Here is a 19,220-nt window from a genome sequence, read left to right on the forward strand (position 1 = left end):
AAGAGATGGACAGAGACTATGGGCATGCTACTATAGATGTTCAGAGAATATGGGCATGCTACAAGAAATGGTCAGAGTCTATAGGAATGCTTCATGAGATAGACAGAGACTATGGGCACACTACAAGAGATGGTTAGAGACTATAGGCATGCTACATGAGATGGGGAGACTATGGGCATGCTACAAGAGATAATCAGAAACTGCAGATGTGCTACATGAGATGGGTAGGTGCTATGCGCACACTACAAGAGATGGTCAGAGCCTGAAGACATGCTACAAGAGATGTTAGAGACTATGGGCATGCTAGAGGAGATGGACAGAGACTACGTGCATGCTACAGGAGATAGTCAGAGACTATGGGCATTCTACAAGAGTTGGTCAGAGGCTGCAGACTTGCTACAAGAGATGGTCAGAGACTATGAGCATGCTACAAGAGATGGTCAGAGACAATGGGCATGGTACAGGAGATGATCAGAGACTATGAGCATGCTACAGGAGATGGTCAAGGACTATGTGCATGCTACAGGAGATGATCAGGGACTACAGGCATGCAGCAGGAAATGGTGAGAGACTGCAGCCATATAACAGGATATGGTCAGAGACTACAGACTGCTGCAAGAGTTGGTCAAAGACTGCATACATGATGGAGAAGTTGTTGGAGACTAGAGACTTGCTTCAGGACAGTCATAGGCTGGAGACACATTACATGTCAGATTAATGTCTGCTGGTGCCAAAGGGCAGCATGTTGTGCACCAGGGACCTAGGCTGAGCAGCACAGTACATTTGTGATTTGGTGCACCACAATGAACAGATACAGTATGCAGAATGGTGTGGAAATGCGCTCCAGATCGCTCAGGCGTGGACTGGACCTTAGGGGTCAAACTCAGCTAATATGATGCAACATGCTTTCTGAAGCAAGTTAATAGAAGAAAGGACACACACTAACAATGTCAATTCTCCAAAAAGTTTATTCAGGGCACATATACTGACAATCCCCACCTGTAGTTGCACCCCTTTGTAGGCCCCACTGCTAACACTTTGTATGTTTACCAGAAATTTAAATCTTTTATGACCATAGTTCATGTAGTGATGTTCAATATCCAGTTGGTCTTTAGCATACCTCAACGTAAGCCTTTTATGACCATAGTTCATGTAGTGATGTTGAACACCCAGTTGGACTTTAGCAAACCTCAACATAAGCCTTTTACGACCATAGTTCATGTAGTGATGTTCAACATCCAGTTGGTCTTTAGGAAACCTCAACTTAAGTCTTTTATGACCATAGTTCATGTAATGATGTTCAACATCCAGTTGGTCTTTAGCAAACCTCAACATAAGCCATTTATGACCATAGTTCATGTAGTGATGGTGAACATCCAGTTGGACTTTAGCAAACCTCAACGCAAGTCTTATATGGTCGTAGTTCCTATAGTGTTGTTCAACAGCCAGTTGGACTTTAGCAAAACTCAACATAAGCCTTTTACGACCATAGTTCATGTAATCATGTTCAACATCCAGTTGGTCTTTAGCAAACCTCAAGTTAAGCATTTTATGACCATAGTTCATGTAGTGATGTCATCCAGTTGAACTTTAGCAAACCTCAACGCAAGTCTTATCTGATCGTAGTTCCTATAGTGTTGTTCAACATCCAGTTGGACTTTAGCAAAGTCCAACATAAGTCTTTTATGACCATAGTTCATGTAATGATGTTCAACATCCTGTTGGTCTTTAGCAAACCTCAACGTAAGCCTTTAATGACCATAGTTCATGTAGTGATGTTGAACATCCAGTTGGACTTTAGCAAACCTCAATGCAAGTCTTATATGACCATAGTTCCTATAGTGTTGTTCAACACCCAGTTGGACTTTAGCAAAGCTCAACATAACCTTTTACGACCATAGTTCATGTGATGATGTTCAACATCCCATTGGTCTTTAGAAAACCTCAACGTAAGCCTTTTATGACCATAGTTCATGTAGTGATGTTGAACATCCAGTTGGACTTTAGCAAACCTCAACGCAAGTCTTATATGACCGTAGTTTCTATAGTGATGATGAAAATCCAGTTGGAATTTAGCAAAGCTCAACATAAGCCTTTTACGACCACCATAGCTCATGTAGTGATGTTCAACATCCAGTTGGACTTTAGCAACCGTCGTAGGCCTTTCATGACCATAGTTCATTTAGTAATGTTCAACATCCAATTTGACTTTAGCAAAGCTCAACATAAGCCTTTTATGACCGTAGTTCATGTAGTGATGTTGAACATCCATTTGGACTTTAGCAAACCTCAACGCAAGTCTTATATGACCATGGTTCATATAGTGATGTTGAACATCCAGTTGAATTTTAGCAAACCTCAATGGAAATCTTATATGACCGTAATTCATATAGTGATTTGTAAAATCCAGTTGGACTTTAGCAAAGCTCAACTTAAACCTTTTATGACCATAGTTCATATAGTGATCTTCAACATCCAATTGGACTTTAGCAAAGCTCAACTTAAACCTTTTATGACCATAGTTCATATAGTGATCTTCAACATCCAATTGGACTTTAGCAAAGCTCAACTTAAACCTTTCATGACCATAGTTCATATAGTGATCTTCAACATCCAATTGGACTTTAGCAAAGCTCAACTTAAACCTTTTACGACCATAGTTCATATAGTGATCTTCAAAATCCAATTGGACTTTAGCAAACCTCAACTTAAAACTTTTATGACCATAGTTCATTTATTGATTTTCAACATCCAGTTGTACTTTAGCAAATCTCAACTTAAACCTTTTATAAACCATAGGAGAGAAGATATTTTGCTTATCATCTAATAATGATAAAGCACCACATCCCTTGAAAGATAATTAGAAATTTAAAGATGTATTTGAGATTTTCAAGGTGGTAAATTAGAACAAAATAATTTATAAAACGTAGAAATTTATTAGAGCATAAAAACAAACATACAAAAAGTAGTCACCAACCAATCTTTCCCCTTCCCATGCTGGATTTTTTTTAACTTCTGACTGAAGGGGTCATAATTTGACTTAGCGAAAATTCAGAAAGGAGTTCATCTTATCTCTTTCATTATCTTTTGCATTTCTATCCATTCCTTTGTGGAATTGGAGGTGAATAATCAACTTTCAAGCTTGGGAACGTATTAAAGGATTCCTGGTATAGGTTTTCTGGACCATTACCAGTGACTGTACTCTAGATACATCCCCTCTCTATGGCTTTACCTGATGATCCGATTTCTCATATCCCCATGACTCTGGAGCCTCAATTTATATGCAGATAGCTTTTGAATATACAGTGCTCACTGTGCCTGATATCAATTAATTCTCCTGAAGAAGCCAATTACCAAGGCGAAACATGTAGAGATGAAATCAGTCAGCACATGTATTAATACTGTAATATCAATATCTGCTTTTTGTATGTTTGTTTTTATGCTCTAATAAATTTCTACTTTTTTTTTTATAAATGATTTTGTTCTAATTTAGCACCTTAAAAATCCCAAATACATAATTTATAAACCATAGTTCATGTAGTGATCTTTAACATCCAATTGGACTTTAGCAAAGCTCAACATATGCCTTTTACGACCATAGCTCGCGTAGTGAGGTTTAACATTCAATTGGTCTTTAGCAAACCTAAGACAGACACTGATGGTCATTTTAAATGTCTTTGGTTCTTCCATGGTAACTTTCCACGAACACTCATTCAGTTCATTTATTACAGTAGGCATGTTAACATAACTATCATCTTTGTTACAAAAGTCGGCAGATTGTATGGTGTGTCCTTGGCTTCTTTCACCTTAATAGGAGCCCAACTTTAGGGAGAATAGTCATGGTGCTGCTGAAGTTCTCTCAGCTATCTACTGAGAATGTGGATTAATGGAGGCACAAGTCTTATGCCCCGTACACACGGTCGGACATTGTTCGGACATTCCGACAACAAAATCCTAGGATTTTTTCCGACGGATGTTGGCTCAAACTTGTCTTGCATACACACGGTCACACAAAGTTGTCAGAAAATCCGATCGTTCTAAACGCGGTGACGTAAAACACGTACGTCGGGACTATAAACGGGGCAGTGGCCAATAGCTTTCATCTCTTTATTTATTCTGAGCATGCGTGGCACTTTGTCCGTCGGATTTGAGTACACACGATCGGAATTTCCGACAACGGATTTTGTTGTCGGAAAATGTTATCTCCTGCTCTCCAACTTTGTGTGTCGGAAAATCTGATGGAAAATGTCCGATGGAGCCCACACACGGTCGGAATTTCCGACAACACGCTCCGATCGGACATTTTCCATCGGAAAATCCGACCGTGTGTACGGGGCATTAGAAATTCTTTTCGCAACCTGTTCCAGACCAATGAGTGGCAAAAAGCTGCTCTTATGAGATCTACGAAATCTCTCATTGGGCCATACTTTTTAGTACAAAAGTCGGCAAATTGTATGGTGTGTCCTTGGCTTCTTTCACCTTAATAGGAGCCCAACTTTAGGGAGAATAGTCATGGTGCTGCTGAAGTTCTCTCAGCTCTCGACTTAACTGTGGATTAATGGAGGCACAAGTCTTAGAGATTCTTTTCGCAACCTGTTCCAGACATATGAGTGGCAAAAAGCCGCTCTTATGAGATCTACGAAATCTCTCATTGGGCCATACTGTAGGCTGTAAAGTGCATGTAAAAGATTGGGAGGGATGCCCCAGGGATTGTATGGGTAAGGGTTTAGTTGAGAGTAAAGTGGTGAGAAAACAAGCATATAGAAAGGTATTCAAAAAGTATTTATACAAAAATATGCATAAAGAACATTATTATAAAAACAATGATGCTGGTCATATATACAATACAATATACAGCTATATTCTGAAGCATAAGAGAAGGTCTCCATGAAAGAGGCCCAAATCAGTCATATGGTTTTCAGAAGACCCAACATGTTTCAACAAATGTTTCCAACATTTTGCACCAAAATTACCAAGCAGCTTCAGCAAATCTTACATTATACGTGTTTTTTTTTTTTTTTTCTTTTTCAGAGGGTGAGTTTTTTTGGTGATGTACTGTGTTTGTGTTCTTTTTTTTTTCATTTCAAATTTTTTTTGATCCTTAATTGGTTTTGTTGCTTTTTTTTAAATTTACCTTCTTTTTTTTCTTTTTCTTTTGGTACAGTTCCTAAATAGAAAAAAGCTTTGTAACCCTCACGAGCCATTTAAAGCCCATTGCCCCCTTTAAAAAAAAAATTACTTATCCCGCGTACACACGAGCGGACTTTACGGCGGACTTTGCCCGGCGGATGGGATTTCGTCGGACAATTTGATCGTGTGTGGGCTCCAGCGGACTTTGTTTTCTCAAAAGTTGAACGGACTTAGATTTGAAACACGTTTTAAATCTTTCCGTCGAACTCGAGTCCGGTCGAAAAGTCCGCTCGTCTGTATGCTAGTTCAACGGACAAAAAGCCACGCTAGGGCAGCTATTGGCTACCGGCTATGAACTTCCTTGTTTTAGTCCGGTCGTACGTCATCACGTACGAATTCAACGGACTTTGGTGGATTGTGTGTAGGCAAGTCCGTTCATTCAGAAAGTCCGTCATAAAGTCCGTCGAAAAGTCTGCCGGGCAAAGTTTGCCGTAAAGTCCGCTCGTGTACGCAGCATTACATATAGCTTTCTTTGTTGACTCCAATGCAAATTCTTATATTCGGGAAATTCAAAACCTTATGCCGCGTACACACGACCGGTTTAGCCGTCGGAATAAACTCCGAAGGTTTCTCCGACAGAACTCCGACGGAATTCCATTCAGGCGGTCTTGCCTACACACGGTCACACCAAAGTCCGACCGTCCAGAACGCGGTGACGTACAGCACGTACGACGGGACTAGAAAAAAGGAAGTTCAATAGCCAGTAGCCAATAGCTTCCGTCTCGTACTTGCTTCAGAGCATGCGTCGTTTTTTTGGATCCGTCGGAACAGCATACAGACGAGCGTTTTTTCCCGATAGGAATTGGTTCCGTCGGAAATATTTAGAACATGTTCTATTTCTAGGTCCGTCAGAATTTTCGAAAAACAAAAGAAAAAAGTCCGATGAGGCCTACACGTGATCGGAATAGACGATGAAAAGCTTCCGTCGGACTTTTTCTGTCTGACATTCCGCTCGTGTGTACGCGGCATAAGTTGTACCCATCCCTATACATAGCAGACATATAGGCTAGATTGAAGCTGACATCATTTTTTGTTTTTTTTTTTTGCTGTAAAGTGAAGCTAAACGATTACTAGACAAAGATCTTGGAAAGGATCAATGTTCATATTGTTTACAGAAGAGCCTTCCTAAGCAGTGTTTGTATCTAAACCGACCATGCAAAATTAAACCTTTGTACTCTTAAAAACAAATATATATGTATATATATATATATATATATATATATATATATATATATATATATATATATATATATATATATATATATGTGGTTTTTTTTTTATTATTTTTATATATATATGTCTTGTAGGCTTGTAGGGAACTAGGGAACAGGCAATAAAATAGTTCCAGTGATGGGAGCATTGTATGTGTGTGTGTATAATAGTACTTTTTTTTAATTATTTTAATTATTTTACAAAGCTATACCAGTAAAAAGGGTCAGCCTGCAGTCATCTAGCTGGACTTAATTTTCTGGCTAAAGTTCCACTTTAAGACTATTGATGAGCTTTGGTTGATCCGAACCCGGAAGTTAGCTGTCGTTGGTGGGTGATATAAAGGGGACACTCTGATGGGGACAATTGATGTAAGGGTGGACCCTGATTGGGGGCAATTCATTCATCCATGAGTAAGTCTGAGGAGGGCATTTGATGTAAGGGGGGCTCTGATGGGGACATTTCATGTAAGATACACTCTTATGGGTACAATTGATATAAGGGGATACTCTGATGGGCATCCTAATGTAATGGTGGATATTTGATAGGGACATTTGATGTAAGGACAATTCTGATGGGGGCAACTGATTTAAAAGGGGACACTGATGGGGACAGTTGATGTAAGGGGGCACTTTGATGGCAGCAGTTGATACAAGGGAAACTCTGATAAGGCAGTTGATGTAAGGGGGCATTCTGATGGGAACATTTCATGTAAGGCACACTCTGATGGGGAAAATTAATATAATGCAGTGTTCTAAAGGTAATTCTGATTTAAGGGATATTCTGATGGGGGCCATTTATGTAAGTGGGCACTCTGATGGGCATCCTGATGTAAGGATGGACCCTGATGAGGGCAATACATTGATCCATGAGTTAGTCTGAGGAGGGCAATTCATGTAAGGGGGTACTCTAATGGGACAATTGATGTAAGGGAGCGCTCTGATGAGGACATTTAATGTAAGGGGGACTCTGGTCAAGACATTGGATGTAAGGGAGACTCTGAGGGGGACAATTGATTTAAGGGGGCACACTGATGGGGACAGTTGATGTAAAGTTGATTCTGATGGGGGCATTTGCTGTAAGGGGGCACTCTGATGGGAGCATTTCATGTAAGGCGCACTCTAATGGGGACAATTGATGTAAGGGGACACTCTGATGGGCATTCGAATGGGGCCAATTGATGTAAGAGGGTAATCTGATTGGGGACCCTGATGTAAGGGGTGACTTTGATGGGGACCCCGATTTAAGAATGTACCTTGAAGGGGCAATTCATTGATCCATGAGTCAGTCTGAGGAGGGAAATTCATGTAAGGGGGTACTCTAATGGGACAATTGATGTAAGGGAGCGCTCTGATGAGGACATTTAATGTAAGGGGGACTCTGATCAAGACATTTGATTTAAGGGGGCACTCTGATGGGGACATTTCATGTAAGACACAATCCATTGGGGACAATTGATGTAAGGGGACACTCTGATGGGCATTCCAATGAGGACAATTGATGGAAGAGGGTAATCTGATGGGGGAAGTTAATATAAAGGGCACTCTGGTGGGGACCCTGATGTAAGGGGGGACTTTGATGGGCACCCCGATGTAAGAATGGACCCTGAAGGGGCAATTCATTGATCCATGAGTCAGTCTGAGGAGGGCAATTCATGTAAGGGGGTACTCTAATGGGACAATTGATGTAAGGGAGCGCTTTGATGAGGACATTTAATGTAAGGGGGACTCTGATCAAGACATTTAATTTAAGGGGGCACTCTGATGGGGACATTTGATCTAAGGGAGACTCTGAGGGGGACAATTGATATAAGGGGGCACACTGATGGGGACAGTTGATGCAAGGTTTATTCTGATGGGGGCATTTGATGTAAAGGGGCACTCTGATGAGAACATTTCATGTAGGGCACGCTCCAATGATGGGGACAGTTGATACAAGGTTGATTCTAATGGGGACAATTGAGGTAAGGGGATACTCTGATGGGCATCCCAATGGGGAAAATTGATGTAAGAGGGTACTCTGATATGCAAAGTTATTATAAGGGGCACTCTGACGGGGACCCTAATGTAAGGGGGGACTTTGATGGGGACCCCGATGTAAGGATGGACCCTGATGGGGCAAATCGTTAATCCATGAGTCAATCTGATGAGGGCAATTGATGTAAGGGAGCACTCTAATGAGGTAATTTAATATAAGGGGGACTCTGATCAAGACATTTGATGTAAGGGGGCACTCTGATGGGGACATTTGATCTAAGGGAGACTCTGAGGGGGACAATTGATTTAAGGGGGCACACTGATGGGGGACATTTCATGTAAGGCCCACTCTAATGGAGACAATTGATATAAGGGGACACTCTGATGGGCATCCCAATGTAAGGGTGGTACTCTGATGGGGACAGTCAATGTAAGGGGCACCTCTGATGGTGACCCTGATGTAAGACGGCACTTTGATGGGGGACCCCGATGTATAGGGGGAATCTAATGGGGACTCTTCATGTAAGAAGGGACCCTGATAAGGACACCTGATATAAGGGGGCACAGGTTCTGTTTAACCATCTTAATCTAATGAGCATATTAGGTTAGATCTTTAGTCATTGGTTTTAGTTGCAGTAGACTCTGTTGGGATCTATGTGTGTGCCATGCAGCAGAGGGATTCAGAACACAAACTTTCTTCGTTATTTTGGAGGCTCATTGTGAGTTAACTGGGAAAATGAATGCACGGTTATACATTATCCACTGATTGAATAATCTTTACGATGACGCACCATACATTATTTTGAGAAAACAATAGCCTTGGCCCCGGTGTCTGCTTGTCCATGGGTTGTTATGTGTTTCTTTGGTGTGTCATGTTTGGACTTAGGAAATCACATTACTTAGTGCACACACTGATTTCTTTGAACACTGAAAGTGCCTCTCCAGGAAAAAAAAAAAATTAAAAACGCTGTATTGCAAGCCTACTGTAATTCAATTTAATTCAAAGCAGGCTCTTATACATTAGCCTTATGTAACATTAATGAGTTATCTTGTGATTTTACTGTTTACAAGCTTATGGTTTTAGTTCTGCTTCTGGCCCAACAACGCTTTATAAATGACTTAATTCTCTGGTGTTGTCAGGACCCACTCATTATCTATGCAAAAGCTCTGTTTTCCTTGGGTGATTGCTTCACTGCACATGCACTGGAGTTGTCAGAATGAGCTCCTCCCCTCCTCCTACCTTCACATAGCAACCTTAAGCGGAACCCAAGTTGAGAAACACTGCCCTAAGAAATGTCACTTGACCAACATTAGTGATCAGTTTAGCAGTGACCCCTGACACCTTAAGTAGAACCCAAGGGTTCCATGGAACTCTGTTAGCGAAAAACTGGCCTAGGCAGTCACTTGACCAACATTAGTGGTCAGTTTAGCAGTTACCCTTGACATTGGCAGTTAGTGGAATATTGGCCCCTTGCATTGATGTTCATTGTAGGTGAAAGATCCATCCATCATTGCTCACTGCCCAAGGAACACATGGCAACCTTAAGAAGAACCCAAGTATTCAATGGAACTCTCTTTGAGAAACACTGGCCTAGGCAAAGTCACTTGACCAACACTAGTAATCAGTTTAGCAGTGACCCCTGACACCTTAAGAAGAACCCAAGGGTTCCATGGAACTATGTTTGCGAAAAATTGGCCTAGGCAGTCACTTGACCAACATTAGTGGTCAGTTTAGCAGTTACCCTTGACATTGGCAGTTAGTGGAATATTACCTCCTTGCATTTATGTTCATTGTAGGTGATATCACTACCCAAAGAACACGTGGAAACCTTAAGAAGAACCCAAGGATTCCATGGAACTCTGGTTGAGAAACACTGGCCTAGGCAAAGTCACTTGACCAACATTAATGGTCAGTTTAGCAGTGACCCAGACACCCTAAAAAGAACCCAAGGGTTCCATGGTACTCTGTTTGCGAAACACTGGCCTAGGCAGTCACTTGACCAACATTAGTGGTCCGTTTAGCAGTTACCCTTGACATTGGCAGTTAGTGTAATATTTCCCCCTTGCATCAATGTTCATTGTAGGTGAAGGATCAATCCATCATTGCTCGCTGCCCAAGGAACCTTAAGGAAAACCCAAGGATTCCATGGAACTCTGGTTGAGAAACACTGGCCTAGGCAAAGTCACTTGACCAACATTAGTGGTCAGTTTAACAGTGATCCCTGACACCTTAAGAAGAACCCAAGGGTTCCATGGAACTCTGGTTGAGAAACACTGGCCTAGGCAAAGTCACTTGACCAATATTAGTGGTCAGTTTAACAGTGACCCCTGACACCTTAAAAAGAACCCAAGGGTTCCACGGAACTCTGTTTGCGAAACACTGGCCTAGGCAGTCACTTGACCAACATTAGTGGTCAGTTTAGCAGTTCCCTTGACATTGGCAGTTAGTGGAATATTGCCCCCCTTGCATTGATGTTCAGTGTAGGTGAAAGATCAATCCATCATTGCTCACTGCCCAAGGAACACTGGGCAACCTTAAGAAAAACCAAAGGATTCCATGGAACTCTGGTTGAGAAACACTGGCCTAGGCAAAGTCCCTTGACCAACATTAGTGGTCAGTTTAGCAGTGACCCCTGACATTGGCAGTTAGTGGAAAATTGCCCCCTTGCATTGATGTTCAGTGTAGGTAAGAGATCAATCCACTATTGCGTACTGCTCAAGGAACACATGGCAACCCTAAGCAAAACCCAAGGGTTCCATGGAACCCTGGTTGAGAAACACTGGTCCAGGCAATGTCACTTGACCAACATTAGTGTTCAGTGTAAAAATGACCCATTACATTGATGGTTAATGGAAAACTGCCCCCTTGCATTGATGTTGAGTGTAGGTGAAAGATCAATCCACCATTGCTCACTGCCCAAGGAACACAATGGCAACCTTAAGAACTCAAGAGTTCCATGAAACCCTGGTTGAGTAACACTGGCCTAAGCAAAGTCACTTGACCAACATTAGTGGTCAGTGTAGAAGTGACCCATTACATTGATGGTTAATGGAAAATTGCCCCCTTGCATTGATGTTGAGTGTAGGTGAAAGAATAAACCCACCAATGCTCACTGCCCAAGAAACCCATAACAACCTTAACCTCTTGGCGCTGACAGCACGCAAATATGCAGCCTCTCGCTGTGCTAAGCGTGTGCTCCTGGCACAGTTACGATGGCTAACAGAAAGCTCCCATTCGCTGCTTGCGATCAAGTGCTTTCCAATCATGTGACTACCATGACAGCCAAACACAGTGGTCACATGATCATAAACCCCACCTCCTGGCATCTTAAACCCCTTAAAGGGCTGTGAGGCGCCGGCACCGAGGGTTTAAAAGGAACCCAAGGGTTCTATAGAACCCTGGTTGAGAAACACTGGCCTAGGCAGAGTCACTTGCCCAAAGCTCAAGGATTGTTTTTTAATGATAAAATGCAACACTTTCCATGAAAAATCATTCTATAGGTCCCTTTGTGATGTCCAAAGTATATTGACTGTTAATAAATGAGACAATATTTGATTGGCAAAATGTTTCTGTAAAGTGATGATATTATGTTGAACTTTCATTGACACATTTCTCTTTTCTGGGAATGCTTAGGACTTTATGACAAATGTACTTACACTTCTCATGATCGTGGATGGGTTCTTGGAATTGAGGCCATAAGTGACCAGGGTACAAGAGATCCTCGCTATTTCTTCTCCTTAAAGACAGATCGTGCTAGAAATTGGACCACCATAACTGCTAATCGCAACTACCTCCCAAACCAGTGGGTCCATCTAGCCATAACCTACAATGGTCGTACAATAAAACTTTACGTCAGTGGGGCACAAGTGGCAACAAGTAGCAAACAAGTTGGTTCCGTCTTCAGCGCTTTCGCGAAAAGATGTAAGACCCTTATGATTGGTGGAAATGCACTTAATCAGAATTACAGAGGCTACATGGAACAGTTCAGGCTCTGGAATACTGCTCGGACACAGAAGGAAATATTACTAGACATGGGCCAGACATTGCGTGGACTGAGTAATCCTCTACCTCAACTTGTTCTTCAGGATAGCTTTGAGAATGTGAAAGACATCTGGGCTCCCATGAAAGACGGAAAGGTCCCAAAAGTAGAACCCATCAATCTCCATGTTTCGGCACTGGATACAAACTTGGACCTTCCCCAGTGCGGGCAAACACTTTGTGACAATGTGCAGGTCATTTCAAACTACAACAAAGTTGCAGGCTTCCGGCGACCCAGAGTCGTCCGATATACAGTGGTCAACGTGTTTGACGACAACCATGATAACCCAACGGTAACCAAAGAACAAATCGAGCTCCAGCATAAAAAATTAAACGAGGCATTTGGTCCTTACAATATCACGTGGGAACTGAATGTGTTGGAAAGAAACGACTCCTTCCTACGACAGCGACTCATCCTCACCAACTGCGACATCACAAAGATTGGAAGCACCGAGTGCGATCCAGAGTGTAACCATAAACTTACAGGATATGACGGCGGGGATTGTCGCAGACGCACCACCTGTTTAAACTCCAGTAGAAAAGAAAACAGTTTATGTGACATGGATTGCAATATTGAGGAATTGGATTACGATGCCGGAGCTTGCTGTAATCCAAATGTTACCGATGTCACAAAAACTTGCTTTGACCCAAATTCACCATACAGGTAGGACCTTTTTTTTCCCCTGCTTTATTGTAACTTTATGTTAATGAATATTTGGGTTATGTGTAAACTGTGGTATACTTGAAGCTGGACATAAAAAGAATGTTTGCTTTGGGTGTTTTTGATTATTGATGGGCTAGGTTGGCCCAATTTATATATGTGTAGCCAAAGCTTTTTCTTATTTTTATGTAGAGTAGGGATGGATTACAGTCCCTACAAAGTTGTAATTAGTAAATCCAGAGCAGGTATCGAAGAGATGCTTGGAATAATAATAATCAGTGGTTTCAGAAGGTCAAACCAATTTCTAAGCCCTTAATGGCCATGGATAGGCTAGGTTGGCCAAATAAATGTAGGTATGTGTAGCCAAAGTTTTTTTTTTTATACTTGTGTAGAGTAGGGATGGATTCGAAAGTTTGAATTGCTAAGTCCAGAACAGGTATCTAAGAGATGCTCGTAATGATGATAATATTTCAGAAGGTCAAACCAATTCCTAAGCCCTTAATGGCCATGGATAGGCTAGGCTGGCCAAATAAAAGTAGGTATGTGTAGCCAAAGTTTTTTTTCATACTTGCATAAAGTAGGGATGGATTAGAACTCTTGCAAAGTTTCAGTTGCTAAGTCCAGAATAGATATCAAAAAGGTGCTTGGAATATTGATAATCGGTGGTTCAGTATTTCAGGGGGTCAAACCTTTTTCTAAGCCCTTAATGGCCATAGATAGGCTAGGTTGGCCAAATAAATGTAGGTATGTCTAGCCAAAGTTTTTTTTTTATACTTGTGTAGAGTAGGGATGGATTAGAAAGTTTGAATTGCTAAATCCAGAACAGGTGTCTAAGAGATGCTCGGAATAATGATAATCAGTGGTTCAATATTTCAGAAGATCAAACCAATTTCTAAGCCCTTAATGGCCATGGATAGGCTAGGTTGGCCAAATAAATGTAGGTATGTGTAGCCAAAGTTTTTTTTTTTTTTTTTTTTTATACTAGCGTAGAGAAGGGATGGATTAGAACCCTTCAATGTTTTTATTGCTAAGTCCAGAGCAGGCATTGAAGAGATGCTTGGAATGATGATAATCAATGGTTCAACATTTCAGAAGGTCAAACCAATTTCTAAGTCTTTAATGGCTATGGACAGGCTTGGTTGGCCAAATGTAGGTATTTGTAGACAATATTTTTTTATACTTGCGTAGAGTAGGAATGGATTAGAACCCTTGCAAAGTTTAAATTGCTAAGTCCAGAGCAACTATCAAAAAGGTGCTTGGAATATTGATAATCAGTGATTCAGTATTTCAGAAGGTCAAACCTATTTCTAAGCCCTTAATGGCCAAAGATAGGCTAGGTTGGCCAAATAAATGTAGGTATGTGTAGCCAAAGTTTTTTTTTTATACTTGTGTAGAGTAGGGATGGATTAGAAAGTTTGAATTGCTAAGTCCAGAAAAGGTATCGAAAAGATTATTGAAACATTGATACTTAGTACTTGGAAGGTCAAACCAATTTAAAAGGCTTAATAGCCATGGTGAGGTTGTTCTTGTCAAACAGAATCTAGAAAGAGAAATATAGCAGGAAGAGTGCCAATGTATAAATACGTCCAAGGAAACTTCAAATATTCATTAAATAATTAGGGAAAAAAAACAGCCAACGCGTTTTGAGGGTCTGAGTACTCCTACTTCATCGGGGCTTGTAGGTTATAAATAGCTTGTAAGGTCTCAAATAGCCCAGTCAGCAAAGTGAAATTATTCAAAATGGATCAGTTTCAGGTGCTGCACCACTCACATAAATGTAATATCTATTCAGTTTGCTAATGAACTGTCCAGACTCCCGAAGCACGTTAGCTGTGTTTTTCAATTGATGATAGATTAATAATAAAAGTTTCCTTTGATTAATTTGTGGTTTGGTGCTCTTCAAATGTTTCTGTCTGTGTCCCCATAGGGGAGATCCATCCTTTCTATTAGTCCTGGTGACTATTGTCTTCGAGATAGAAAATAAGGGAGATTTCTAAGGGACAATCCCCAATTTACAGTTATCACCAGAATGGGAATAGTGGGGACATCTTCCAATAGGGACACCTGTTCTGGTGATGATGGTCTAAGAGGAAAATTCCCTTACTTTGGAGAGGTTTCCTCTCACTTCATGTTGTGTCTCAAGGATAGAAAGCGAAGGAACCCAACAGGACAAAGGCAGTGGAGCATCCAAGACACATCAGGGTCAGGTGTCCTATATGGCTAGTATAACCATCTGGCCTATGCTTTCTCCTCTTCGGTAATACACTTGAGTGCACTATGAGTGCACTATTTCCAGAAAGTTTTATTCAAGAACATATGTGTGATGTGTTATCTGGAGGTGAGATCTAGATTTTTTAGATAGACCTTTCCATAATATCAAGCCCTATGTCAAGAATTATGTGTAATAGTTTCTGTCTCTGTATTACTGTTACCTATATTTGTTTTGTGTTACTCAACCATTTATGGTTAAAAGAGGTGTATGGCCAAAGCTTTTTGGCCATACTTCTTTTGTGGGTTGCACGAGTGCACTTACCTTTGCACTACTGTGACCCAGAGTTGGCTGACAGCAGGCTATTAGCTGACATGGTAGAGCCGTTTTAGGCTCTGGAAGGATCCCAAAAATATTGTTGGGATCCAGCCAGCTGCCTGATTGAAGCTAGCTCTTCCTCTAAGCGAGAGGCTGAAAGACGGAGCCAACTGCACCCGCCCCACTCTCCAGCCCGGCGTTCCAGTTAGCGCTGGATAAGAAGCGCAGAGAGTGGTGACTGGCAGTCACTGCTCTCCGCTCTCAGCAGACCGAGATATGAGTGATCAGGGGTCATGTGATCGCTGACTTCTTAGAACTGACATGGGACAGCTGCATCATCACATCAATGCTGCAACATAGTGAGTATGTGTATTTGTTTCTTATATACCCCAAACTTCTCCTTTTAATGGATTTCTATTGATTGGCTTCTAACCTATGTGAGGCATTGTAATAAATGAACGGCATTGACATCAGGGCCGCTGATAGGGGGTACCACCGGGCCTCCTGTATGGTGCCCAGGCACACAGGGGGGGCCGGACAGCAGGGGGATTGGCACAGCGGGATGGGAGGACAATTACAGAGCAATGCACTGTGTCTGTGTCTCTCCCTCCACCAGCTGAAAGCCGGTTACCCTCCCCTGATTTTCAGCTGCTGGAGGGAAAGACACAGACACAGTGCATTGTTCTGTGTTTGTCCTCCCGTCCCGTCGCACCAATCCCCCTGCTGTCTAGGCCACCCTGTATGACCGTGCACCCTATAGGAAGCTTGGTGGTACCCCCCTGTTTTGTTTTTTCAGAAAATGCTCTTTCCCTTTTTTTTCTTTTTTTTTAATATCAATGTATCCCATACTCATTCACATAGGGAGGGGGATGGGATCTGAGTGCCCCCTTGTTAAAGGGGGCTTCCAGATTCCAATAAGCCTCCTGCCTGCAGACCCCCACAACCACGAACCCAGGGTTGTTGGGAGAGGCCCTTGTCCCCATCAACAAGGGGACAAGGTGCGTTGGGGTGGGGGCAGAGCACATGTTGAGGGCATGTTGCCATGTTGCCTTGTATTGTTTAGAGCAGGGGGGGTGCTTGCTCATCCCCCCCTTTTCCTGACCTGCTGGGCTGCATGCTCAGATAAGGATCTGGTATGGATTTTGGGGGAGGGGCGCCGCTTTTATTTTTTTCTTTGGGCGTGGGACTTACAAACCCATACCAGACTCGAAAGGGCCTGGTATGGATTGGGGGGACCCCCATAACATTTTTTTAAATATTCTTCTATTGCGGCAATTTAAATGTAATTTTTTTTCTTTTATACATGTCAGTTTTGCTGCAACAGGTTCTATACATGGTACAGATGCGCCACTTTACAAGCAGACTAAGGGGACCCCCCAGGCACTATATTTAAAGGAATTTTTGTGTCATTTTGATTGTTTCACTTTAAGCATAATTAAAATCACTGCTCATTTTAAAACTATCTTGTTAAAACAAAATTGTTTGCATTGATACCTTGATGTCCCTCAGGGCAGTACCCGGGCCCCCATACCCTTTTTATGGCCAATAACTTGCATATAAGCCCTTCAAAATGGCCATTTCATTGACCTGATCTCAATGCATCATACAGTCTGATTTATGACATGACAGATGTTCCCCAAATAGTAGCAGCCAGCTCCAAAAACTAGAAGGTAGTTCAACCTACCCTCCAGCTTGCTTGGAGATCTTTTTCAAAGGTTGAAAAATTGGTGTGAACCAGATGTATAGGTATGGCCCAACAAAGAGCTGTTGATGTCCATGTACTAGCTTGTTTGGTAATTTTGTGGTGGATCAAGTTGTGATTGTGGTGGTCTATGCTCTCTGTCCATAGTGATAATAATGTGTTTATTTTTCAGCTGTGATGAAATTGGTATCATGGTTATTCCCTATAGTGGTATTTATGTGGGTAGAGGGTAATTTCCTCACTTTACAGGTAGTCTTTCCCTAACTGGTAAAAAAAAAAAAAAAAAAATCCTTGGAGATCCAGGCCACGCTATCCTAAGGGCCATGTAGGGGGCTGCTCATGTTGCGCTCTAGGGACTTCTTATGTATTAAAGAGAGGAACAGTAGAATAATAAGCTCTCCACTCTATTTAGAGGGACAAAGCCCAGTGCCAAAGCAACCCCTGTTTCCTACTGCTCCTCAATTTCAGTCATGTGGCCTCCATCAGCCTTTTAAATATTCAACACTTCAGGGGGTGTCAGATGCCATGTTATCCTGAAGGCCATGTGGTGGGTTGCTCAGTAGACCATGTTGAGGTCTGGGGACTTCCTATGTATTGAAGAGAAGAACTGTAGATTCATAAGCTCTCCACTCTATTTAGAGGGACAAAGCCCATTGCCAAAGCAGCCCCTGTTTCCTACTTCTCCTCAATTTCAGTCATGTGGCCTCCATCAGCCTTTTAAATATTCAACACTTCAGGGGATGTCAGATGCCATGTTATCCTGAAGGCCATGTGGTGGGTTGCTCAGTAGACGATGTTGAGGTCTAGGAACTTCTTATGTATTGAAGAGAACTGTGGAATCAGGAGCTCTCCATTCTTTCTAGGATATAAACCCATTGCCAAAGCGACTCGTGTGTAGGCAGGTGCAGTCTACTTGCAGGTGCAGTCTACTTTCTCCACTGTAGGTGGCACTCATCTGCAGCGACAGTACAGTTGGAAAGGAAGGGGAACATGGTTCCTTTATGGCTTCTTGGGTCATCTGTGGGATGCTGCCACACCCTCTCACTGCCATGTTGAGTCATACAGAGCCTATTTAAGGCCCTGGCTCCCAGGCTTGAGGAGTTTTTGACGAGTGGATAGAGTAGGGACAGGTACTCTTCCTGTTAGGGATAGAACTAGCAGTAGGGAAAGGTTCCTGACGAGGAGGGAGAGCTTAGGGCTTGCAACTTCTTTGGACATCTTCTCGTTTGGGCATGAGATGGCCAGGCTGAATTCTGCCTCTCCTTAAATGTGTCTCCTACCTCTCCTCCGCTCCAGTGTTGTGCTCTCCGTTAGCCTATTTCCAAGGGTGCTGAATGCCTTTCCTTAATGCTGTATGTCGTGGTTCCATCCTCCGACCCTTACATCACCTCTGAGTCCTGTAATGATGATGGGGTTGGAGGATGGAACCATGATGCATGTTAGGAGACACAGGCACTCCTGAAGAGGCTGATGAAGGCTGCAGAGTTTGAACGAAGTGGAGGTAGAAGGCAAGGGCCTTTGGAGAGGTAAATATAATACCTCTACTCATGCAGGGACCTTTTGATAGCTTGCCATTTGCCAACCTTCTAACTGGGAAAATACTTTAAGATTTTGATGTTAAATACCGGAGTTATGGCTACAGCTCGAAGCAGCCAGCACATGTAAGTGGCCAAACAGTATCCCTTCATCAGGGTAACAAAAAAAAAAAAAAAAGTAATATGTTTGGGAAAAAATGTAATGTTAATTGAAAAATATGATCTTTTTTAGTTTTTTTAATACTAAAATCTCTCTCTCTCTCTCTATATATATATATATATATACAGCACGTATACACACACACATATATATATATATATATATATATATATATATATATATATATATATATATATATATATATATATTTGAGAAGACCC

General features: G+C 41.9%; 1 protein-coding gene across 1 annotated transcript in view; it reads left to right on the forward strand.

Annotated features, from left to right (window-relative positions):
• Nucleotides 1-19,220, forward strand: part of PAPPA (pappalysin 1) — a 320,719-nt gene that overhangs the window by 42,385 nt on the left and 259,114 nt on the right. Inside the window, exon 2 of the mRNA XM_073600688.1 lies at nucleotides 12,010-13,078. Coding sequence (XP_073456789.1) covers nucleotides 12,010-13,078 — 1,069 coding nt within the window. The remainder of the gene's footprint in view (nucleotides 1-12,009; nucleotides 13,079-19,220) is intronic.

The sequence above is a fragment of the Aquarana catesbeiana genome, linkage group LG09 (assembly GCF_042186555.1).
Source record: "Aquarana catesbeiana isolate 2022-GZ linkage group LG09, ASM4218655v1, whole genome shotgun sequence".
Lineage (NCBI taxonomy): Eukaryota > Metazoa > Chordata > Amphibia > Anura > Ranidae > Aquarana > Aquarana catesbeiana.